Here is a 25,914-nt window from a genome sequence, read left to right as displayed (position 1 = left end):
TTATACAAATTCGAGTGCTAGAAAAAAAAACCTACCCATCTGTCGAGATTAATATTTAAATTTCATTCGTTAATTTATCTCGAGTTCGAAGAAGAATTGCTCTATCTAATCGGTCCACGATTAATCCATCAATCTCTGTTTCTCAAAATTGATAGTTTCCACGATAAGACGTCTCGGCGAAAAATCATAAAACTCGATTATAAACTTTGTTTACCTTTCATCTCGACAAACATCCATCCTCCCGGAACAATCGACAATCGAGAAATTAAAATTAACTCAAACAAAAGTATATACTCCGCATGCTCGAACGATCACGATGCGCGTTCCTTCGATAACTGAAGCGAGGACGATGGAAACGATCGTAATTAATTTGACCTGTTCGTATTCGGATTTGTCGACGATGTTTCACAAGGATCAACGCGCGTATAATACACAAATCCGCGCAACAATGGTTAATAGAACAGAGAGAGAGAGAGAGAGAGCGTGGACAGAGAGCGTCTTTGACACTTGTATACCCTCGTATAATCAGATTATATACAGCATTATTTCGAGTAATTCACGATTGTCGAGCAAGGAATTAAGATGGACGACGATAATGCGCAAGATTCATTTGTCCACACGCTTGGAAGAGACGAACACTGTTGATCACTTCGCTCGAAATTGTATCGTGCGTCATTTCCACCGCGTAATATATATGTGTGTACGTCTCTTCTGGTAACTTCTTCCCTGGGGGAGGGGGAGGGGGAGAGAAGGGAATTAGAATTTCTTCGAGCGAGGCGAATGCACGAGGCGGGCTGTCCCGGTTGTCAGGGATAAATCGTCGGGGCGAGTACAGTGTTCTTAATTTCGAAGAAGGCATTAAGAACCGGTACGTGGATCGAATGTTAAACGAGGGACGTGAGCACCTAAGATAAAGTCGGGATTAAAAATTAGCTGCCGGCAATACGCGAAACACGGATGGAGTTTTGAGGTGGATTTTCAAACTTCGACTTGGATTTAATTGGATTTAATTGGGTTTCTTGGAGATAGTGGAGAGTAAAATAGTGTGGAGAGAGAGAGAGAGAGAAAGAGATAAATTTGCGAATTTTGTGATTACAGAAGAGATTAACTAAGAGATCCTGTTCTTAACTGGATTTTACAGACTTTGGATTTTTGACTCGTGATTATTTTTTGATAGGATTTGTTCGTTTGAATAAATGAATGAATGCGAGATTGTGGTCTGTTATATCATTGTAATTGGGCAAAGGGACGATTTTTTTTCCTTTTTTTTTTTTTTTTTTGATAATATTTGATTTTTAAACAGAAATTTTTTGAAAAGTATTAAAAGGTTTCGACAAAAAATATGAATTGATATTTTTTTCGTTAATATATATGCAGACAAATTTCATCGGCTCCATTTATGGAAACAAATACGTGTTAAAAATTTGTTGTAAATATAATTAATCGCGAATAATTAAAAATAATCGAGCTCCAAGAAATTTCTCTTCGATTTCTCTCGAAAATTCCTACAGATTGACAATTCAAATTACGTTTCCGTACGAATTAGAGATCCTCTTGAAAACACGTCAAAACACGATTCACACATCAAAAAATCTGTAAACTCTTACACATACACACCTATACATACCTATTCATATTTATTTTACAAAAAAAAAAAAATAACACATAGTTTCTCGATAGGAAATGTACACGTTGTTCGATCAACATTCCAATCCACTAAAAGCGTTTTATCACGCACAAGTGATCACGAAATAAATGAATTCAATCGAATAAACGTCACTTATTCGTGGCAAAACATAATTGTCATCGCTGTGACGCGCACAATAACTCGTTCGAAATTCCAGATGAATTCTTTGCACTGAAAACGAAACCATCGATAGAGAGAGAGAGATAGGAATATAAAAAAAAAATTATTTTAAGAACGATCGAAGCATCGATCACGAAAGTAAGAAAAAAAAAGGGTTACCAAGGTCTCCTCTATCACACGATATTTCCTCTCGACATTTTATTCTCTCTTAATCACGAACAGCAGAGCTCGAAACTGCTTAAATTGCTCAAACGGACATGTATCTGCATTTCAGTTATATCCTTCTTTCTTTCTTTCTTTTTCTTTTTTTTTTGTCTCTTCCTGTTTCATCGCGCCACTCGACCACGTTCCATATTAAACGAGGAACGAAACGTAGAGAAATGCACGTCTACCACGCAATTCTCGCAACTTTTGTACGGTTTCGCACGTTCAACTGCAATATTATCACTCGTGAAAATCGTTGAGCATCGACTCGAGGCACAGGTTCGAATTAAACTGCGGCCTTAGGCAACAATGGACGTAATTATTACGATCATGCTTCGTACGACAAGAAAAAGTTTGACCGTTTCGTTATTCACAATTCGTCTCGGAAAATTGAGAGATAATAATGAGAATAGGAGAAGGAAGGAAGAATGTAAGAACAGTAGGAAATTTAATTGGTCGAATTTTGGGTGAAAATTTGGATAATTTATATACACGATTAGATTAAATTGAACGAATTCAGCGTTGAAAGAATTAATGGTAAAAACGCAAAAGAATCACAATTTCTCCGTAAATTCTGAAAAATTACATTTTATGAGAATATAAAAAAAAAATTAAAAATCTCGTAAAATATTGAAATTTTTTTTCCCCTCGCTTAATTTTTCACTCGAAGAAAAATTAATCGAAATTGATGAGTTGGTTCGAAATATTTTGCAATTGATTAAGAAAGTTAAAAAACTGATGCTATTTTGAAAGCACCGTTTCCCGTTTCGTAAAGTGTGCTCGTTCGTGAAAGCAATAGCGTTTAATGACGAACGAGAATCGAGCAAGACATTTCTCCACACGAATTGTATTCAACGCAGGGACAGTTCTTTGAGCGCATAATTAATTACTGGCGTTGCATCAACTCGAGAGAATCTTTAACGAAGCTCTCTCGAAATCGTGATAGTCAAGGCGAAAAGTTGGTTCCGCGTTTACGCTTTAACTTAAAATCGGAAGCGTATTCATCGCGTTGCGACGCGCGAGAATTGCGTGGAACTCGTTTAAAAGAGAGAGAGAGAGAGAACCGAATGCGAAAAATTTGAATGGGAAAAAGATTCGTGGAGAATTTGTACGAGATCTTGTCTCTCTGTTTAAAACGAGACCTCGCTAAAAACGTGAATTTTTACAATCGAGGCGAATAAAATGAGATTGTGTCGAATACGAGAATGCATCGAGTACGAAGATGAGGAAAAATTGAGGAAACATTTCAAAGAGGAAAAAATCGCGAGTGAATTTTTGCCGATGCGAAGACGATAATTCTTAAGCGAATTTGATGAATCGATGAAACAGACAGGGATCATTTTATGATATTATGTGTAAAATCTATTCTTGTTTTTTAGGAATATATATTTTTGGGAATTTATTTGGGATAAAGACAAGTTTAAAAAAATGAAAGTTATAAAGCGACAAAATAGATCTAGAATTTTTAAATATTTTTAAATTTTTATACATGTGAAGTAGAATAGTGTGGATTAAGAAACTTTGTTTCAATTCTATACTTTCCGATAAGGAAATTAAAATATTAAATTCATCTACAATTCAATGGCACCAATTTCCATTGATATTAATTTCAATATTTACTCGAAATTTTTATTTTTTAATTTAAAAAAAAATCGATATGCAAAATAACGACGTTAATTACATGTTATCGTAGAGGAAATGCAATTTACGGGACGATGTACGGTAAACCGATTTAAAAGAAGAAGAGAAATACAGTTTCATTAAATTTTTAAAAATTCGGATTTTAATAAGTCGACCCGTTTCGTTTTGCTCTGGCAAAAATGTTGCTCCGTATAACGCTACAAATGCCGAAAATAAAACGTTTCAGATATTAAATCAGAAAGTTATTAAACCGAAAACACGAATCTAATATCGTTGTAATAAGATTTAATATGCGTTTTCGTTACTAAATAGCGAAAAACATCGTTTCACTTTTATTCTAACTCCCAGTAAATTTTTGTTCATTAAACGCATTAACTTTCATGCGTTGCAATTTCGCCACGTATTGCATTTTGTCATTATAATTCGCGTATCATATGACAATTGATATTTAAACAATTACTGAAACTTAATATTCAAATTTGAAAAATTAACCAATATAATTTTCTAAATATTAAAGTAAAAACAAATGTGATAAATAATAATGAATAAAATAATATTTTGAAGATCGAAAGATTGTTTCATAATTATTTTTAATTGTTTCCAATCTTTCATTAATTAATATTTGGATTTTGTATCCAAAAGTCTTCCATCAATATGAATACCATTCTAAAAAATTATTCTAATTAATCTAAAATCAATTTCTAATACATTCAAACACGCAAACCAATTTTATTTATTTAAGAAACTCTAGAAACCAGTAGAAAAAAGATATGCCTTGAGAAATTTCGTCGAGATAGATATATTATGGTAATTTTACTGGTACATCACACTGGAAATATCGTGTGTAACCATATGTTGCATCGTCACGATGTGTACAACATTTTGTATATGAATTGTACAACGTTGTACAATTTCCTTAATTAAAAATATTTTTGAGTTAAGAAAAAGTCTCTGAATTTTCATATTACACGAACATGAATATTAATTAATTAATCATACGAATAAATACGTCACTTTATAGTTTTCAATTATTTCAAAAATTAATAATTAACTCGCAAAATAATAACAGTTTTCCAGTTTTAACCGCATTCGATTAAATTGATAAACGAGAACTAATAACAACATGTTAATATAAGCTGCGTCAACATTTACAATGAGTAAGATCGTAATTAATTACATATTTAGCAATTGGTTGATAAATTTGAATCTATTCCAATCCTGTCAACCAAAGATATACAAATTGTCCATGAATATTTATTCTTATTGTCGAAGCAAAATAATATCTTTATTCTAAACTATAAGAATTTTACTGAATTTATTGTATCTATTATCTAATACAAAGTAAATATGATATAAGTTCGACAAATTTTGATCAAAGATTTTTTTTTTGGCATACTTTCGTAGTTTGGCATCTCTTCCATTTTTATCCAAAGAAGAATTTCACTGTAAAGAGATTTAGAATTTTTCAAGATTTATAGCACGCGTCATTCGAAGTATAAAGAAAAATGAACAGTGACAGTTGCCATACTATAAAAGTATCGTGTTGAATTATTTATCAGTCTTCTCGTCAGATACTCTCCTTTCCATTTATTTCTCTACTTTTCCTTACTTCTTTCTTTTTTTCGAGACAATTAACCGTTTTAAGGAGCAATTAGATCTAATTGTTAAAAAGAATTCAGCGCAGACTGTGATAAACGTTAGACCTCGCGTTTCTTCCACCAGAGGAGAATCGTTGTTAATGTTAGAAAATTCTCGATATTTCACCTTTTGTTTCGATACTTTGAAATAAAAAGCGTCGCGATGGTGCTCGAGTATTAAACGTTATATAATTAATTCCTCGCTTCTTTTATTCATATTTCTCCTCTTTTCATCTCGAGGTTTTAAATTACTTATATTAATATTTCAATATAATACGAATTGCATTATTGTAAATTTGCAATTAAAAATGTGCAATTTTGCGAATCGAATATCGATTCGATAAAATGATTCGAGATATTTTTAGAAATTCAGTCACGTGACACGATATAATATCGAAGAATCTTCTTAAGCGTTAATTAAAAAGCTACGATAATTAACTTGTTGGCCGCTTTCTTCGAAGAAACTTGATCGAACTTTAATATCCTTTATGTCATCCTGTTAATACGTGTGGATAAGAGAATCGATAAACTGTGTCCAGCCCTTCTCAAAGAAAATATTTTCTATAGGATGGTAGAACTTAAATTGATGATGATGAAGATTCGTTACTCTTGATAAGTACTTTTTAAAAAAATTAAAATGAAAATACCAAAATATATATATACATATTTTATTATTAATCCATGATATCATGGATATACATATAAGGAAAAAAATGAAGCTATTTATTTTTCAATTATTCATATCCGAAAATATTGAAACAACAATATTCTGATCTAAATCACTTTCCAACTAAAATCTTTCTACTCTAATTTTATAATTTAATCGGAAAGAAAAAAAATTTATTGATTTAATAAAAAAAACCTTTAAAGTAATATAATTGATATAAAATTCTCTTTTCCTCCAAGTTCCATCAAGCAAAGAGCTAATCAAAGAAATTAATTATAATAAAATCAGAAATTGATTCTCCAATTTCCAACGTCTATCCCGGATCCCCTAATTATTTTGTCGTCCGGTCCTCCTTGGTCGATTCTCACGGATCGTTAGAGGACGATAAAATAATTATCCCACATGATAAAACAATCAAGGAGGAACAATGAGGAACAAGGAGGAATTGCGGTTGACGTTTCATCCACCCATGCCAATTCTCCCTCTTTCGAAATTCGGAACAAGTAGGATGGAACGTTCGAGAGATCCATCCCCGTTTATCCCGTACATGGACCGTAGAATTTTCGAATTCGGCTGGCTAAAATTAGAAATTAAATCTACGCCGATACCAATAAAATCGAAAGGATGAAGGGAGGGGAAAATTCTTCTGGTTGAAAATTTATCTGTCCCGACCTCCTCGATCGATAATCTCATCCCTCTTTCCACGTCCTTACCTTCGTCCTTCTCGCTTTTTTAATCTCCCCCCTCTTACCCATCGTTACCCTTCCATTCCAACTTTCACACTTATTAGCCCCTTTGAGGTGTCTGTTCCTTCCATTCTTACTCTCCTTCGCCGGTGACTATCGAACCGTGCCATCTACTGCAACGGGAACACGCATTATCGTGTTCGTGGATCCATGAAAATAAAGTCCCCTTCTCCAACGCGAAGAAAATTGAGGATTGAGAATCTAATCGAATGCGCAATGATCGTCTCACTACCTTGCCAAGGATACAATTGCACCTTGAGACAATTTAGGTCTCTGTACGTGGTTCTTGTAACGATCTCTATAATCGTTAATTCTTGCTCTTGACAAGATTTTTCTATAAATGAACGTGACGATGATTTACAAGTGAAATTGTGCGGTATAATATTTCTTTTGTGGGATGGCAGTTGTACTTTTTCAAGAGTTTATCTTCGTTCAATGAATATTGATCGCGTGAAATGAGAAGCACGTAAATCGTATTAAATCAGCGGGAACGTTGTTTACCTAAACGGGTTTATTCGAGGTTATGCAAGATAAGGTTTTTATGATCGGATATTTTTGGGTTTGAGTTTAATACGATGTCGCTCGTGGAGAGACCGAACGTGGCTCAAATCGTAAACAATATTACGTAAAATATGAGATTTAAGTAGAAGGATTTATAAATTGGTCAGACATAAGTGTGCATTGGTTATGTAAATTGCATGTCACGTTATATAATTAATAAGGCAGATAAGAATTTCTTTTGAAATTCGTATCCCAAAATTTGATAAATATTTTGATGTCCCAACTCGATGCATTCAATTTCTCGATTGGGTATAAAAAGTTTCTCTCAGAAAATATTTTCTTAATTTTCACACGTGTTATAACCAACTTGACTTCAACTCAAGCGTAGTGAAACAAGTAGAGTAACAAATAGAAGAATCAAATAGTGAAATCACTTGTTGTGACAAGTGGAATAAGACTGGTCATAGCCAGACAATTAAAATAAGATCGTCGCTAAGAAATAATATACTGAACTATAATTAATCAATTCTACTTGTTTGATCATAACAGATTGTTCACGTTGCGAATAAAAAATAAAAAAATTCCATAGTCCTCAAATTGTTAGATCTTCCATCTTTACCCAAATACCACCAGTTTCGAATCATAGGGAAAATATTTGAAATTTTTTTTAATCGAAGCTCGATGGAAAACTTCAACTTACATCGAGGCGTTTTTTAAAGAAGATCCAAAAATCATTAGCGCGTATATAAATGAAAACGAGAAAACGAGAAGAAAGCAAAAAACAGGAAGGTTTTTACAAAGCGTCTTCGCTTCGAATACGTTTCCTCTAGGTGCAACAGCCCCTTTGGTGTCTTCGCCAGGCATGCTAACATCGCACAAGGAAAAAAAAAATGAATGAAACCTGGAAGTTCCAGGCTGGAACTATTATATAGGCGTGCATAAACGAAGAGGGGCGAAAGAAAAGAGATGCGCGAACGAAAAGGTGCCGAGACGAATTACAGGGTTTCTCATCGAGAGAAACCAGTCCACCGGGAAATATCCTTGGTTTTTCCATCCGGCACGATCTCTGGGCCGGATTCCAATGGTAAAAAAAGGAAAAGAGAAAAAGAAAGGAAAAGATCCGCAGACTCAGAATTGAATGTTGAAGATTCATGGGCCAACGGAAACCCTCTTATCGCTCGCATGTTAAGCCTTTGGCAAACGTTTGCACTGTCTATGTGAAGAAGCGACAGCTAGTTTCCTCTGTAAATATTTCCACGATCCATGTGTGCGCGTGTGAGTATATATTAATAGGAATCGAAAGGTAAAATATGATGAGGGAATATGAAAAGAGAGAAGGAAAGATAATTTCTTTTTTTTTTTTCACCAGTTGCCAAAAGTGAATCAAGGGTTTGAGAATTTGATAAAAAGCAAGTGGATAGACGTGGAGATGATTTTGTGACACGAAGATCGATTTTGAAATGATGAAAGGATGGTCTGGTTCAGTGGTTTAATTTTTAATTTTTAATTTAATTGTGGAATTTTTGTTTATTATTTGTGAAAATATTGTGGTTTATTTTTAAGAAAAATAAAAGAGAATATTTTACTTCACGATATTATCTCGCGAAATTCCAAGTCAAAATTCAAAGGAAGGAAGGAAATCTTCAATTACACATCACGAAAAGTCGTGAGCGCTAATAAATTAATTTCAAGTTTCCAAGAAGATCTTGGTGGGATTATTAGGAACTGGTTTCAAACCTTAACTCCGGTTTAAGCTCTTGACGAACTTCATTAATTTAGATACACACGTGTGGAATAATCTCGCTGTGTTTTGTTTAAGATTAAAACGACAAGGCACGATTTTCTCACGGTTTCGTCAATTTATTTTTTAAAATTATACTCGTATTACTTCTCAACGGGAAAAGAAATCGAAAGAAAGTTTCGTGAAAAAGTTTTCATCGTTGAATATAATTAAAGAGAGACAGAGAGCGAAATGCTGCCGAATTTTTATTAACAATGTAAGTGGCGTTCACGAGAATCTGAGGATCTTCAGAGTAATTAGATTCGTCAACCAAGTAATTAGTTTCATCTGAGGGAGATTCTTCAGAAAATACCTTGATTATATTGATCTAGAGAAACATTGAAATTATTATCCACAATTTAAGCCTGGAAACGGAGACGGTTATACAATTATACAAAGGTCAAAGGACCGTGGAATTTTCAAGGTATCAAAGGATCGAGAGGATACGGAACGCAAAATAAGGATAAAAACGTGAAATTGCATTTATATAATGTACGAAACGCGACCCATTTTGTTATTATAAAACAGCGCAACGTTTAATAATCCTCTTAAAGTCCCCCATTATTCAAATCATTTCTTCTACAATTTTTCTCTCTCTTCTTTATCTTTCAATTATTATCGCCGGTTAATTAACGATAAAAATTCGCAAATTTCAGTGATAAAATTTATGAAATGCACACGAGTCATTAAACATCGAAAGATTAAAGCGCCCTTAATTATATATTTTCTACTATACATCCCTCTCCTAGAAATTTGCCTATCTTAATAAAAAATCACAATGTATCGTGCAGAAGGGAGAAGAAATACAAGAAGAAGGGAAAAAAAATACGCTTAATTATAACATTTTATATTATATTGTATAACTGATATTTAAACTGATATAATATAAAGTTTCCAAGGTTCACGGTATTAAGTAATGCAAACCGCTAATTAACGAACACCGGATCAACATGAATTTCGACAATAAAATTTAACCAAATTTCACGGTCCGCGAGGCTTTAATGTCGATATAATACAACGTGGTGAATATTGCATCGGGATAAATGGTTTAGCGGGCTCGTGTGTGCAATTTTACGGCTCGATTCAATATCGTAAACGAATCTCGCAGATTGAATGCCGGCCACGATCATCGCCACGGCCTCGAAATTTTAGCATAACGTCGTAAATTACGAAAGGGTGGGTTTAATGTTCTTCCATTCCAACGATTTGTTCCCGGTATCGGTGCTCGAATAGTTAGGTCGGGTATATAAGCCAGTATGATTCAACAGGTGCCACTGTAACATGCGAAACTACTCTACGCGAACCACTCTGCCAGACGAGGCAGGATAGAAACTTTTACATCGGAAGAGTTAATGTGAACGAGCCAGCAAATTGTTTAAAAGATTGATATAGAAAATAAATTGACGATCGATATACGTCACTTTTATATCTCTTACAAAATTCCATTCATCTTCACGATTTTTAAGCTTATCCACTTCTTCATTAAGCAAATTGTATTCTTACATTTTTTTTTTAAAAACTTAATACTTCATTTTATATTATTCCTGGTAAAAGCTTGTCACATTAAAAGTTTCGTGTAATCTATGAATAAACATATTAAAGAAATTTTAAAACATTTTCAATTTCAATTATTAAAGTAGTTATAAAACATGTAAATTTTGTAAACAAGACAAAGATAATATAATAGAACAAGATAATGTAATAAAATTGTTTTTAATATTTTTTAATTTTCAAAATATAAAAATATACGTCCCTCTCTTTCTCTCTCTTTCTCTCTCTCTCTCCAGTACTATAATTTATCTACATCGTGTAAGCAAACAAAATCTTGTCAATTTGTTTCTTTATCTATATTTCCGCAATCACGATAAACTGATTAATCGATTCGAGATAACCAATAACGAAATAATTTGCAACGCGACCCATAAATCTGGCTCATTATCATATTAATTCAAAACGTGGATCAGGGTGGGCGATTGACAACGATCGGCCGATACGAAGCGTGGCGAGAATATCGAATAAAATCCACCACATTATTCCATCGACCGATTCCATGAATTTTGAATCGACTTAATTAATTAATTTTCCAAATCCTTCGAAAAGCTTCGCGACTTGTGCGTTTGTCGCTATCTCGATAAGTTAATCCGTTAAAATAGAAAAGTATACGTTTATTATGATCGAAGAGTTTTAATTAAAGGGTATTCATCACGAGTGACTCTTAATGAATTAAATTTCTAATAGATGTCAGTGCTATCGATCACGCGCCGATAAATTCCATTACATCTTGTAAATTTGTTTAACATCGATTAATCTTCGTTACTTGATGACGAAACGATTCGACGATCGATTAGTTGCAATTACAAGATACAAGTGGAGGATAATTATTTCGAAAAGGCTTGTACTTGTGATATTAAATGATACTCCTCGAGAAAATATCGAAAATATTTCAAGCTTTCGATCAAATTACGTATCAAATTGAATGCGAAAGAAAATGATCGAAAGTAAAATTTATACCCTATATTTAATCGATATCCAATCGACGTAAGAAACGAAATATTTGAACTTTTTCGCTTTAAATTTTTTGTTTAAACAGAAACAGTTGATGCAGAGGACGTTTAAATTGCCGCAATGAAACTGCAGACAAGAATAATTGAAGAGAAGACGTTCCTTTTATAAGATTTATTATCTTGTTACGAACATTTGTAAGCTGCGGTGAAGTTTGCTGCGGCACGCTTTGCTACTTTGGAACGCTGCAACAACTATATGAACTAATTTAACGACCTCAAAGAAATTTTTTTATCAAATTGTTGTTGCGGCAACTTTATAAATGCTTTAATTTTTAAACGCGTTAAAAGTTTCTTCCCCGTAATCCATCACCTTCGTTATTATCTTTTCTATCGAAATTTTCTACGAAATTGATTTATCAACTGTTTCAACTTTTCGATGAGACTTCGAAAACTTTTAGCAGGAAATTGTCCACGAATAATATTAACGGGCAACTCATTTTTCTAACAAGTTTAGAAGCAAAAAAGCTTTTAACAATTTCTCCCCGAATGGCGATTGAGAGGAAGATTGACGTTTAACGTGCCAAAGGAAGAACGAGAGAAACAAATCAACGATTCAATATGGCGGAACGAAAGTGAAAGTGAGAATAATTCGCAAGATTCACGAGAGGAAGAATACGTTCTTTGTATGATGGAATAAATTTAGAAATTATTATTAACGAGAGGCCCATTGTTCTGAAAAGCACATTAATTCAAAATTCATGGATTATATTAGGAGGGAATGTGTCGCGATTGCAACGCGGAGGACACGTGTGCGTTTCAGCAAAAGTTAAACAAGCACGTACGTACATAGAGTCACGTAGCAAAAGCCCTGTAAAGCACAAGCGAAGCGTAAAATTGTAATTCGAATCTCTTCCGAAAATCAGAAGAAGGGGAGGGAAGTAATCTGGAATTCCGTCACGTGATCACCCGACTGCAAGCCACGTTTCCTTCTACTTTGAAAAGATATACAAAACTTAGAATTACGTTCGTTCCACGATTTTCGAAAGTGTACAAACGAATTAAAACGAGTATCGAGTGAATTTCGAAGCTACTAAAATTTATATCTCAATTTATATCTGCAATTCTTGCAAAATTACACATATTTATAATTCTAAAATTATTCGCAACGTTTCGTTAAAATTTATAAGTCTTGGAAGTCATCTTCTTCCGCTTTCATTGACCTTTTTCTAAACATAATGAAAAATTGTATCGAGACAGTTTCGTATGATGCAGAGAAACGGAAGTGAGATTTCTATTCGCTAAAAATCACTATTTCAACATCTATATAAAAGAACACGAAGATCAGAGAAATATCTGATGCTGTCTTATGTGACATTTTAACGTGTCATATTCCTCTGAATGAATCAGAAAACTTTCGAATTGCGAAACTTCAATTCGCGAATAAGTAGAAAGTTGGTAGGACGAGATCATCGTGTTCTGACCTATCTCAATCTTGCGTCGTGTGACCTGCAGAGCCATGTCGGTGACAGATATTGAATCAGTATTTCACTATTTCGTACGTATTTTCAAGAAAGATAAATATTATCTCGTATTAATAACATGAACGTAAATTTTAATTTCGTTATTTTATCCTTTTGGAATGAAACTTATTAAGAATTAATAAAAATAGAAGATTATATTCTTGATGTAATTCTATGATTTAAAAATTAATTGAGATATCAATTTAAAATTCAATTCTCTTTTTCTTAACATTGGGTTAGTTTCTTCTTTTTTTCTTTTTTGTTTTATTATATTGAATTAACTACTAATGTATATTGAACGAGATTCTTAATATTGTTTGAATATATATATTCGACAATGAAAAATATATTATAGATAGCATGGGGAGGAACGAAAAGATTTCCCTTTCTAAATTTCGCGTACGTACAAAGATATATATTTTTCTGATGAATTTTCAATGAACCGAGTTTACATAATCCATCTCCTCTTTCAAATGTAAATCACTTGGTTAGAATTCAAAAAATCAGGAGCAGGGGGGAACTACAGAAATTCGATGTAGCACTTTTAAAAAATGTACGAAACAATTGAACGTATCCTTTGATATGGAAAGTCGAAATTTCAAGATCCAACCAACATTGTAACATTGTTTATCATTCAGATACATACACTTGTAAGAGAAATTAAAATTTACATTTATATTACTTTACATTTACATTTTGCGAAATGCAATTATGCAGTTCCATCGCGACGAACAAGCTGCTAAAAAAAAAAGATAAATATCTTTAAGTACGTGTTTAATCGGAAAGATTAATATCACGTGATATACGATTTGTGTTTCAGGATCAATAAGCAATATAGACGGTGCCGAGGATCATTGCAATAAAACTGCCGTGCGAAAAGTTATCAGCGGAGTCGTTGGAGCAGCAAGCTCAGTCACATCCATCCAAGTGGCAAACCTTCTTCGACTTTTTCGAATACCGCAGGTACGTATGTCACGTATTAGAATTTTAAACAGTTTTAAACCTAAGACAAATTGCGAAACAAGTATCTCCACGTGATTAAATTCAACCCGAAACGAAATCCAGGGATAATATTTTGATCAATGTAATTTCTGAACCATGGAAAAATCATGCGTGATTCGAAGAATGGTTATTTAAAATTAAAGTGATTTTTCTTTTTTACGAGAAACATTACACAATCCTCAACTTATTCCTTACGCTGTTCTCCATTTGATGAGAGATTAGAGAAAATTCGAACATTTCCACCGCGTTCTTTTCCTTATCCACGCTCCTCCAATTTCTCCGTTCTGTTTCTTTTTCTGGCGCGGCACGTCGAATATGAGAAGGATGAAAAGAAAAAGAAAGAATTAGAATTTAATAAAAGAACCGCACAAAAGGATTTCACTTCGCTCCCGCACGACGAGAAACGAACGACGTCCTCCCTAAGGACCAACAATATTAAAGACTTAGCGACTTTGATTCTTAAAAAATGCAAGCACAAAAGTTCAAAGATTGTATCGTTTGGAAACATCGTCTGAAACTATTCAACCGTGAAATCTTGGGGATTCGATTCGGTATATCGATCAATGAAATTTTTAATCTTCGAAGAGTATATGATCGAACGAGTAACTTTTCTGCAAAGCATCTTATTTTTTCTCGTCTTTTCGGAAACAGAATCGAAAGAAGCTTGACAAATTTACTTCGAACTGCTTTACCAATTCAAGAAACGCGCAAGAAGATCCCATTATTTGTATAAAATCGTATAAATCTACGCACCTTTACGTATTCCAATGACGTTTAATCTTCGAGTAATTGTTTCATCAAATTATTTCAGGGAATACGATGGCTTCGTATATCGGAATATAAAATTAATTCCAATAAAAAAAGTTCACTTATTACATCTCACGATTCTTTATCAAAACATACGAAACCCAGTCTCATAATTTTAATTCCATCAACGACAATAATCCAGCGTAAAATTAACGTTAATCCATTTCCAAGAGGCAACGATATTTCTTCATCGTAGCCACTTTTCTCTCTTCACCCATTTCGTCCCGTACAAAGAGCATTATAGAGAAGCATCGGAACACACGTTGCAAGTATCTTTCGTCTGTGTAGAAGTTAACAACACCCGCAAAAAGCCGTTGTTCGGGGATAGAATCGAGAACAGCAAGAGCGATTCTTTTCTTAGGGAATTTCGAAGGAAGAAGGTAACTGAGACGGGTATTCAGGCCGTCTCACTCGAACAACCTTTGTAATCTTTACCTTTGTAAAATGAAAATTCATCGTTGCAAGAACCTATCTCGCAATTAGAACGATTTTAAATACGATTTTTCTTTGTTCTTACATTCGCGTCTTTGCTTCCAATGTTCGTCCGATGAACAAGATCTCTTTGAGATCTCTCTGCGTTATCCCAGCACATATCTGGAGAATTCAGAAGAAAAAGATAACAGGGAAGATGAGAAACGGAAGAAGGCTGTTGCCGGATGCGTTAAAGTTTAATGGACCAAGTTTTTTCTGAATCTTAGATAAACGTTTCTTTCCAAATAAGGAGAAACAGATACTCTTATGGATTTTTGGAACATTTTCCAAAACGAATTTCATCAATTAAATCCTGGCGAACGAAAATGAAGTAGTTCGTTTTTGATTCGTCTTCTCCGCGTTTCCAAATCATCGGATATCCTCGAAGCGGTTTCGAGGATAAAGTTATGTATATACTGAATAATTTTCTACGAAGCGAAAGCGATAATATTTCATCAAACGTAATATTTCACAAAACGCTTGGCTGGAGAATCGCTCGGCTATTCGCAGAGGAATTTAAAGATTCGCTCGAGCCTTTCGATGGGCTCGGATTTTCTGCTGGCCATCTTTCGCGTTTTAAAAATCGATACCCGTGGCCCTTGTGTATGGTATCGACGCGGCTCGACGTGGCGCTGTCACGCTGTCGTTACATTGATAAATTTGATGAACATGACGGGAGAAATGGAAAAAAAATGGAACAAATTTTGAAATTGGCACGTGATTGTTGAAAGCATGATTTTTCTGCTTCCCGTTTCGACAACGAGTATCTTGAAATGTTATTTATAATACTGCGGTACAATGTATGTTAAATTTAAATTTCATGAGTGTTGGAATGAGGAAAAAAGTGTACGCGATCGTCTGCTTCTATTTTTCTGATGATAAATTTCGTTTGGCATTTATGGAAAATTCAGGCAACTCTGATAAATTGAACAACTGTCGGTTGACTTGCGAAAACATATCGATTCGTTGAAATATCGTGTGCTGCTTCTTAGATCATGTTACGATGAATATTAAAGAATCTTTATATATTTGTAATAAATAGATATAAAATATATATTTCTTGTAAGAAATATGGGAAACGTGACACAAGGAAATTTTAGAAGAAGATAAAGATAAGATTCTCTTTGAAATTCGACTATAAATTTCTTTAACTTTGCTTTTAAACCCAAGACACAATGTCCTCTTCTTTCCCATAAATACGACGAGAGTTCTCGACGAGATAACAAACGAACGTCAAAAAGTATTCAAACTTCTATTCAAATTGTCCCTAACTTTGCCAATATTCAAAATTCAGATAAGAATTTTACTCGAGCATCGATATTATTCAAAATCTTGCTGTTTGGACGCGTTACAGAACAAAGATACGTCTCTTCCAATGATCCACAGGAATATTTAAAAATTTATCGACAGAAATATCGCGAAAAAATTCAGAAATTCCATTCTATTCTTTCTTTCAAGAAGAATCTATTCGAGAAGAACTATTTATAGCATACAAAACAGCGTGGAAATTCGTAGCGAGCAGCATTAATCATCTACAAGTGGTGGATTTTAAAATATAACCCGTTAAGTTTTCCAAGTTTTATATTACTCTTCATCGTCCCCACGCATCTTCAAGTTTCGCGCACGAATCGTATATTAATCAAGCCAACGTAACTGCTTCACGTGACCTCTCCATTACGTTTCTTTCGCACTCGAAGAGAAGAAGAAAAAAAGGGAATTAAGATCGCGTTAAACGAATCGACGATAAAGTGCACTCGTTTTTCGAACATTTTTCTTCCAGAGTTATTTTTATGCAAGATAATAAATAATTTGCGACTAATGATTTCAACGATAATTACTCAACAAACGAACTGGAAAACATCTCGACCTAGCGAATTATATATAGTTAAAGTGAAAAGCTGACTTATTTTCGATCTTTCCAAGTATATTTCAGATACTATTAATCACATCTTTATGGGGGGAGAGGAATTTCATTTTATTTCTTAATTGAAGACCAAGGTATTGACATACATGTAAATGCAAGATGTATACAATCGATCTATACTTAAATCAAATTTACTGAATCGCTGAAGAGAAAAGAACTATCGATTCATTCTCCGGAATTTCCTTTCTCGAATAACCACGACATTGAAGAAATAGCAATTATTCTAATACACTGCAATGATATAGCGTACAACGATAAGAAGACGTCGCCGATTGAAAATTATTTCCTTAGACCCCCGATTACAAAACGACAAAACAACGCGAAATTGATAAATCCGATTTCTATTAGCGCGGAGTAGGCCCATAAACAACCCAGAAACATAAACATGTCTATTAGGCCTCTCCAAGAGTGAAAAATGGAATTCGGGCGAAGAGAAAATTTCCGAATCCCTTTTCATTCTTCGTTAATCCGACCGGTGTCACCGAATTCCTCTGATCCACTTCGTTCTTTTCAGAGTCATCCGGCCTTCCTTTCTCCCTCCCCCTCCCCCTCCCATCTTAGAATAGGCACGAGCCATATATATAAGAAGACAAAGCCACTTTTCTCTCGTTCCACTTAATCGGTCCGCGCCTCTTTATTTTTCCAGCTCGTTTCTTTTTTTTTCGTTTTCTTTTTTCGTAACAACAATTGGCCGGTTAGCTAAAAGACGAGTATACAATGGAACGTTTACATGGACGCATAATTGTCCCCCTTCCTCCTCCCGTCCCCCACATTTTTACATACGAAACCCGTGTATTTTTCGCGCGACAAAAGCGACTGGTTCTACTAATTACGGCGACAGACGATGTTTGTTTAATCGTTATTCGACCGAGCTGCTTTCCGTTATTCGGGCTCGAGTTTAATTGTGATGTTTATGCGTGAAATCGTCCTTTTTTTGAAACCATTGCTGCAGCATTCTCGGCAGTATTTGCAGATAATTTGTTTCGCGATTATAGAAAGAATATATTGTAATTCGCGAGTGAACGACGACAATGAACGTATCGTTTATTTCTTTGGTGGATGAATGTCCTTTTGTCGCGATTCCAACGGTTTGAATCGAGTAGAAGGATCAAATAAAGATAAAACGATCGACTGAGTTTTGGCACGTGATATTTGGAATATTCGTAATTTTAAATCAAGTGGAAAGAATCGATCGACGAATTTCGATCTAGTAAAAATAATGGAAGAATGAATAAATAATTCAAAATATAATAATATGTGAAATAGCGGTGGAGGAATTTTCAATAAATGCGGGACGAATAGTTGGCGTGCCACAATTTTGACGAAGATCAAACGACAAAATTTGTTAAAGTGTTTTGCCAAACTGTAATAAGTTCAATCACCAAGTTTAATCACCGCATTTCTTACGACGCAGGAATGTTGCGAAATTTAAACAGTTAAAAATTAAAGAACGATTTTCGATTATTATCTTCCTTTGTTATACATCGTTGTATCAGGATTAAATATCGAGATCTCGATTTTATTCGAAGGAATACAAGGTATAGGAATCGACGATATGGATCGTGAAAGATTCCAAGGAAGAAGAACGAAAAAATTTAATGCGAAAAATATCCACTTCGATAAATCAAAACTCGAAAAGAATAAGCGGAATAATAGGAAGAAACTCGGCAACTTCTGTATCGAACCTCGACACCCGACAGATTCCGGGCTGTGAAACTCCACAAAGCATGAAATTTTAAGAAGATCTCGCGAGGATTTGCGAAAGAGGTGGATCAGTCGTGATGTAAATCCAGGAAAAGACTGCGTGGATTTAATTTCGCCTCGTAATTTCTGACAGTCCGCTGTCTTTCTTCGAAAGAAAGACGCGCAAAACTCGGGGAAAACTCGTACTTTTCGAATGAAGCTTCGAGAATGGAAAATAAATCCCGCTGTGAAAAAAAGAGGGAAAGATGTTTCGAAGCAAATATATATCAACCCTTGAATCCTTGAACGATCCTTGAACGATCCAAGAGCTCCTATCTCTTGAAACTCGCCACTTGGCATTTTTTTCAAAAAACGAGCTAATCTTCTTTTTTCAAATTTCCCCCAAAAAATGAAGAAATTAACTTTTCTACGAGGAAGAGAATTTCATCTTCGACAAATGTGAAGATAAGGGAAAAATTGATATCTAGGTAATCTTATCTTTTAAAATTTTCCAAAATATTTAGAATTTGAATGATTTAATTTTTTCTAAAGAAAAAAAAAAAGAAGAGGAATTTTATACATTTCATTACATTTTCGATAAATGTAAAGATAAAGAGAAAAATTAACCTTATCTTTAAAATATTTAGAATTTGGAACATTTAATTTTTTTTAAAAAAAGAAAAAGAGAATTTTATCTTCGACGAATTAAGCGCTAATTAGATAAGAAAAAAAGGTAATAAGCGAAACCTTTGAAAATTTTCCAAAATAGAGTAGAGCAGGATTTAACTTTTTCTTTTTTTTTTTACAAGAGGAAAAGTATTCGTTCGACGAGATAACGCGAAGATAAGGAAAAGCTTGATGAGTATAGCGTTCCGGAAAGACGAGACGAAGTCGAAGGAAATTCGCAAGAATTTCCAAGAATTTATCGACACGTCTACTTTCCCGCCGTTCTCGCGCAACACGAGAGGTCAGAGCAAAAGGATGACGGAAACTTGCCGCTTTTGATAGATTTAAGTTTGTTATTAAACTGGCGCGCTTGACCTCAAACTTCCCCTTTACAAATTTGGCCTACTACTCACGCGTACGTAAAAGTAAGATGCTCGTTATGCCGACTTAAAAAGTTGCGACCGCATAACTTGCGTCCGCTCCTCCGAAAGTTCCGATTGAGTCGTTTTAATTAGCGCGACGGGGGAGGGGGAACAGTGTTTTGTTTCGACGTGGCGAGATGGTGGGCAGAGAAGGAGAAACGAGAAGTTGGAAAGTAGGTAGTGCGGTTAAGTAGAATGTTCTTGTTTCGGTCAGACTGTGGTGAAAATTAACGGTTAATTAACTAACAGTATAGAACTTTCGATCCCCCTTTAAACCGAGTAAGTAATACGGATTGCTAGAATATCCATTTAGTCGATTGAAATCTCTTGTTTATAGATAGAACGTTGCTGATCCTTCTTTTACAAATCGGTATAATTGAAATTGCTCCACGTTTTCAAATGCTTCCACGTTGCGTTTTTTTAATGTGAATATTTAATTCGTTCGAAATGTAATTTTTTATTAGCTTGATTTCCCAAATTTTTTTCTCGTTTTCTCGTATCCCAAGTTCCTCGATAATTATGAAAAAGAAAGAGAGGAAGAAAGAAACGTAAAGAGATGTGTTTTGATCAAAAGAATTATCGAATTCATTTTATACTCATACGTTAAGTTAAACGATAATCTGTGCAGATTTCCAATTTGGCCGGATATTATCATATATTATACCATTTGATTCGAGTAACGAAATGTAATCAAATTGTCCTATATAGTTCGTTAGAAACGACAACGAGGTGTAAACTTACAGAAGATGTACAAATCCGATGAGAATAACAAATTTCTCGAACTATAAACTATCGCTATTACTAGTATTGCGAAGCCGGTTAATGCCAGGATATAATCGAATATCAAACCAACATAGACCAGATCTTGATACCACTAAACACGATTAATTACGATCTGCAATTCAAATAGGTATTTCGAGCAATGAGCGTGCTTTATACACATAAAATATGAAAATTAATAATTTTATCATCGGTTTAATGACTTTATACAACATTTACAATAATTAATCTTTGCGGTAATTACACTCGATATAATAAATTAAACTTGTTGAGTAATACTTTCATCATTTCATGAATAAAAGAAACGATTTATCATATACCATTGTGGCGCAAATATAACAATTTCTATTGGCTGACTGTGCAAACACGATCGATAATCACAAAGCCAATAGACAAATACAGTATCAGCATCGACCGACTGCCGATGTAATAGCTCTATTGTTCCGTACACAGTGACATTGGTTTTAAAATACGATAAATATTTTATAGCTAAGCCTTGGAACAACGTGAAATCACGATTCAATATCGATACACGTATATCTGGCTAGGATAGCTTCGTATTCTGCTGTACATATTGAATATATAATCTCCGGAACTGTCCTAATCTGATCTCATTTCGTTCACATATCGATGTTTATATACTGAAATAAATTGTTACGTTACGTGTCCCATTCTAAAATATTTTGTTCCAAAAATTTTCATCATTTTACGCCTCGACCATCACGAAACTCGTTCTACTTAAATTCTTCGACAATCTCTATAATAATCTTCAAAATAATTGAAAACGTCACGCTATAAAAAATGTAAAAAATAATAATCCTTGTTCGATAATTATGTATCTGTAGATATTATTACGTCTTCTTCGCATCTAAGATATTAATTTTAAAAAATAATTAACCTTTTCTCATACTTTTCTTAAACCTTGTTATTATATAGATTACGGATCAAGTTCGAGACTTCGTTTTACATCAAATTTTAATTCCAACTTTAACTTTCAAACTGAAAAACTATAGATTATTGAATTGCGAATAATATTTCATTATCTTTCAAGAAGCAAACGCGAAAATACCATCAAGATCTTCGTTAATGAAATATTCAGGAAAATTTATAGCGCGAAATTTAAAAATTCTGTGTAAAGATCACATCAAAGATTCGACTTTTTCACACACACTTACCCGCAGATGATTGGCTGCTCATTGATCGTACTAGAATGTATCAGCACACCTGTAAAAACACATTGCACGTTAATCAAAAATCTGTTACTCTAATGTCGAGAGCATCAACCTCCCGAGATAACATACAAGTCAATCTCATCCAACGAGCCAATTGATCAAACAATAATAACGTTTCGCAGCCATTACGAATTGTATCCATAGATAGTGATTACCACAGATGAATATACGTATATGATCCATCTTCAAAGCTCAAACATCAGAAAAATATTCTTTGCTCTATTATTCTATTACGAGATAATAAAGATAATACAATTACAAATCTTTGATTGTATGATTATAAAGATTATACACACGAATTTTCTCGTATTCTTTCTCTTGAAATTACAAGGAAAAAAAAAAAAATTTCTTCTTCATCGAATATTAAACATAAACCGAGGCAAATTTTAATTTCAACTTTACTCATAAACGTCTACCACCCATGGACTGTTTTTGTCCCCTCCTAACGCGATTACATCGAGCAGATTGGCGCGTGGAAATAAAAAAAAAAAAAACTAGGAGACAATATTAAATTAGTAGAAAATTTACGAGTAAATAAACGTTGGTTGGGAAAATTTAATAAAATCCATAAGTTCCGTAAAGAAAAAATGATTCCGCGCGCAATCACGAATTACCGAAAATACAAGGAAACGAGAGAAATAAAAAAGAAAGAAAATGTTTACGCGCATGAGTTTACTTATGATTATCGAAGCCGTCGAATCAATCGATTCCCGTTATCGATTCTATAAGTAATAACGAACTATAGAATTCGATGAGTATTGAATAAACAATATTCCGTAAACTAACCGCGATTGTTTCGTGTACAAACGAAATTGGCCAAATTAAATTAGTAATTAATAATAAGCGCTCGCTCGTTAACGAACGAAACAGGGAATAAATCCGGCATATGTATAAAAGCGTTCTCGAAATTAAAGAATTTTCTTGCAAATTCAATACAAATTCTATTGAAAAATTATTCTCAAGTAAATATTGTGTTGGAAAGTAGCACGATCGCCTAAGGAATTAATCAATTAACCATATTCGTTGAGGGAATGTATCACGATCGATCGATAATTGCAATCATTCATTCTCGAGATGAAGAAAAAACAACAGGAAAAGAATGGAAAGGAGATTAAAGAATCATGATAAATTGCATTTGGAAGAATTGGTGGGAATCGAAACACGAACGAAGGCAGAAAAAGAACAGGTGGTTAGAGAGAAATGATGGCCAAGTTGTTTTCGCGCGAGTGTAAACTTTTTTATTTTCCCGTTGACAGATATATAAAGATAAAAGCATCGAAATGGCAAAATGGAATCAAAAGCCATTACCCCAGATGATAAAGAAAAAAGAAAAGATATGAAAGGGGAGAAAATTAGATTAGTCGTTTCCGGTTTCACCGAGGAGAGGAAAAAGAGAAATCGTGAGCAATGGTCGAGAGAGTGGAAGAGGAGTAAAAGAACCTGAGATTTCTTTTTTTAATAGATCTGTTGTTAATATAATCTCGAATTTCATCCGCTTAAAAATTAAAAGAAGATCAGGAAATCGATTATTCTAATGGAATATTGTAGATTAAATTGCGAAATGAATAAAATATATAAAAGTCTTTTTGATTGAAATCTATTTCTAATGGTTAATAATAATTAATAATTATTATTTCTATCGAAATTATAATTATAATTTTAATACAAAGGCAAAGCCATTCGAAATCCTCAATTTTTCAGCGAGAGAATACAAAAGGATTAAAAAATTACTCGCGTTTCGTTGAAGGATTATTGTGTTAAAACGTGGTCGCCTTTTGTGCGGCACTGGATGAAATCGGTTTAAAACGATTTCACGCAATGACGTCTCCGTTTCTAAGCGGCTTTTTAAATTCTTTGATTAAAAAGGAACTCTCTAACGCTCCTCGCGCGTTTAGCTCGAACGAAAATGTACCCGTTTCCAAGTTAGTCGAAGCTGATGTTCGATTAATCCCCGATGAAACTATATTCCACCGTGTATAACCGTGTTAACGAGGAGAGAAACAAACAGGCGAACACGGTAATAAACTGGAAAATGGATCAAGAGACAACAGAGAAACGATCCTGCATAGTTTCTGTGAAAAAATTCTGTGAAAAAAAAGAAAGAGAGCAGAGGAAGTGAAATATATATATTTTTTTTTTTTTTTGCGCCTCTTTATCTCCACGAATACCGTGTCTCGATATTCGTATCAAAAGTTTCCATTCACGTGGCTCGCGCCATAGATCATTACAATTCCTCTTTTATCATATTCACGCCTCGACCTACGTTGATAGGAGTTTTATCATGACTAGATATATTCTTGGAAAAGCGTCTGGTTGAATTGGAATTCGCCTCTGACGCGAATAAGAATGACTGGATCGGAAATATTCGCGCATTGCGTTCTCTCCCCCCTTTGCTTTGATTGCCAGGCAAATTACGTTTCGAGAGAAATTATTAAATTTTTGAAATAATTTTGAAAATTATTAGCAAAAGATATAATAATAAATTGGATTCTGAGTTTGCTTTTGAATAAAATAAAAATTATAATTTATTCGGGGCCGTCGCATTGTTACCCCTTTGTAATCTTAACGAGTGAAATTATATATTTGACGAAAAATGAAATGATGGATATATGATGAATATTTGATATAACGAAATATAATGAAAGAAGGGAAGATATTAATAATTATTTGGGGATAAAAATGATTGAACTGGTAACATTTGCATCGCAAATGTTATTGTTCATTGCGAATGAAATTAAAACACGAAATGGAAAATTAGCGAAAATTTCTGGAGATTTTAAAGGAATGGCGAAATTGTGAAAAAAAATTTAGAAATGAGAAAGGAGTGGGTTTGAAATCGAAATAGAATCGAGAGGAGGTGAACGAGTAATGAAGCCGTGAGACTGGAAACGCGAATTGCAATGACTAATTCGGGAACAGCAAGCAAATGGCAAACACTCACCGCACTATTGGCCAATCAATGGCTTTATTGGATACTTTTAGATTATACGAGCGATCTAGCCAATTCATTTGGAACACGATTCGACATATCGATGATCGTATAATTTACTCGACTCGTGTAATAAACTGCGCGCAATTAATTCAATTAAAAACGTATTATTATTTATTTGAAAATACTCGATCAACTCCATAACGATTTGATCAAAAGAATTTTAAAAGTGAGAATCAAATTTTCTTTGTAATTCGATTGTATCTAAATGGAAACAATTTAAATTTGAAAATACTCTTATCCGATTATTTTGAAAAATAATAGTTAAAACCTTTTCTTTTTTTTCTAATAGATATTTGTGTTTCGTACACGAAAGAATCCAACTTTTTTAATAAATGATTTAATTCTAGTTTTACATTTCTTTTCAAATTCTTTTTTTCGAGATTTATCCCCGAGTTTTATCTTTGAGGATTTCTTTCCTATTTCTCCGCGTTTTCTTTTTTTTTATTTTCTTTTTTTATTTTTTTTTCTTTGCTTTTGGTCTTTGAAATCAGTTTTTGCGGGCTCTTCTTCAATCTTCCCATGTCCATTTTTCCTATTCGCTCCTCGATCTCTTTCCCTTTTCGTTCTCGAGGATCAGAGGAGGTTAAAGCAAAGATAAGAGAAAAAAGATGAGATAAATGACGAAAGAGGATGGTTCTAATGGACTGATCCATCCTTCGATGAATCCGATAGAATCCGTGTTTTTAAGCGTAAAAACATTCGATGCTGGGACAAAGAATAGAGGATTTACAGAGATTACGAATTCATTTTCCTCTTACGACAAACGTTCATTCTTGCTTAATTAATTAAGGGAATAATATTAAATTCTGCCGGAATGGCAAATTTATATCGGGGAAAATGTTTTCGTTAGAGGGGAAATTCAGGAAAATGCTTTTCCCCCATTATTCCACTTTCATTATTTTAATGAATTCGGTTGGCCTTATGTTGT

At 33.9% G+C, this 25,914-nt stretch overlaps 2 protein-coding genes across 12 annotated transcripts in view; one reads left to right on the top strand and one right to left on the bottom strand.

The window, feature by feature from the left end:
* LOC107996194 (COP9 signalosome complex subunit 7b) overlaps positions 1-25,914 on the bottom strand; it is a 225,851-nt gene that overhangs the window by 172,629 nt on the left and 27,308 nt on the right. For 7 of the 8 annotated variants that reach the window (XR_009832421.1, XR_001765747.3, XR_001765745.3 and 4 more), the window contains exon 4: positions 21,938-21,986. Coding sequence is in view for 5 of the 8 variants with exons in the window: in XM_017054134.3 (XP_016909623.2) it covers positions 21,938-21,986 (49 nt within the window). In the remaining 3 variants the exon portion in view is untranslated. Of the gene's footprint in view, positions 1-20,943; positions 21,404-21,937; positions 21,987-25,914 lie in introns of those variants that run through there. The other variant, XM_062083987.1, reaches the window with a different exon arrangement.
* Positions 1-25,914, top strand: part of LOC107996192 (metabotropic glutamate receptor 2) — a 250,405-nt gene that overhangs the window by 201,094 nt on the left and 23,397 nt on the right. For all 4 annotated transcript variants that reach the window (XM_062083984.1, XM_062083983.1, XM_062083982.1 and 1 more), the window contains one exon: positions 13,828-13,970. In XM_062083984.1, the coding sequence (XP_061939968.1) occupies positions 13,828-13,970 (143 nt within the window). The remainder of the gene's footprint in view (positions 1-13,827; positions 13,971-25,914) is intronic.

Source organism: Apis cerana, linkage group LG13 (assembly GCF_029169275.1).
Source record: "Apis cerana isolate GH-2021 linkage group LG13, AcerK_1.0, whole genome shotgun sequence".
NCBI classification, from domain to species: domain Eukaryota; kingdom Metazoa; phylum Arthropoda; class Insecta; order Hymenoptera; family Apidae; genus Apis; species Apis cerana.
This window is presented reverse-complemented; position numbering and strand designations above follow the sequence as displayed.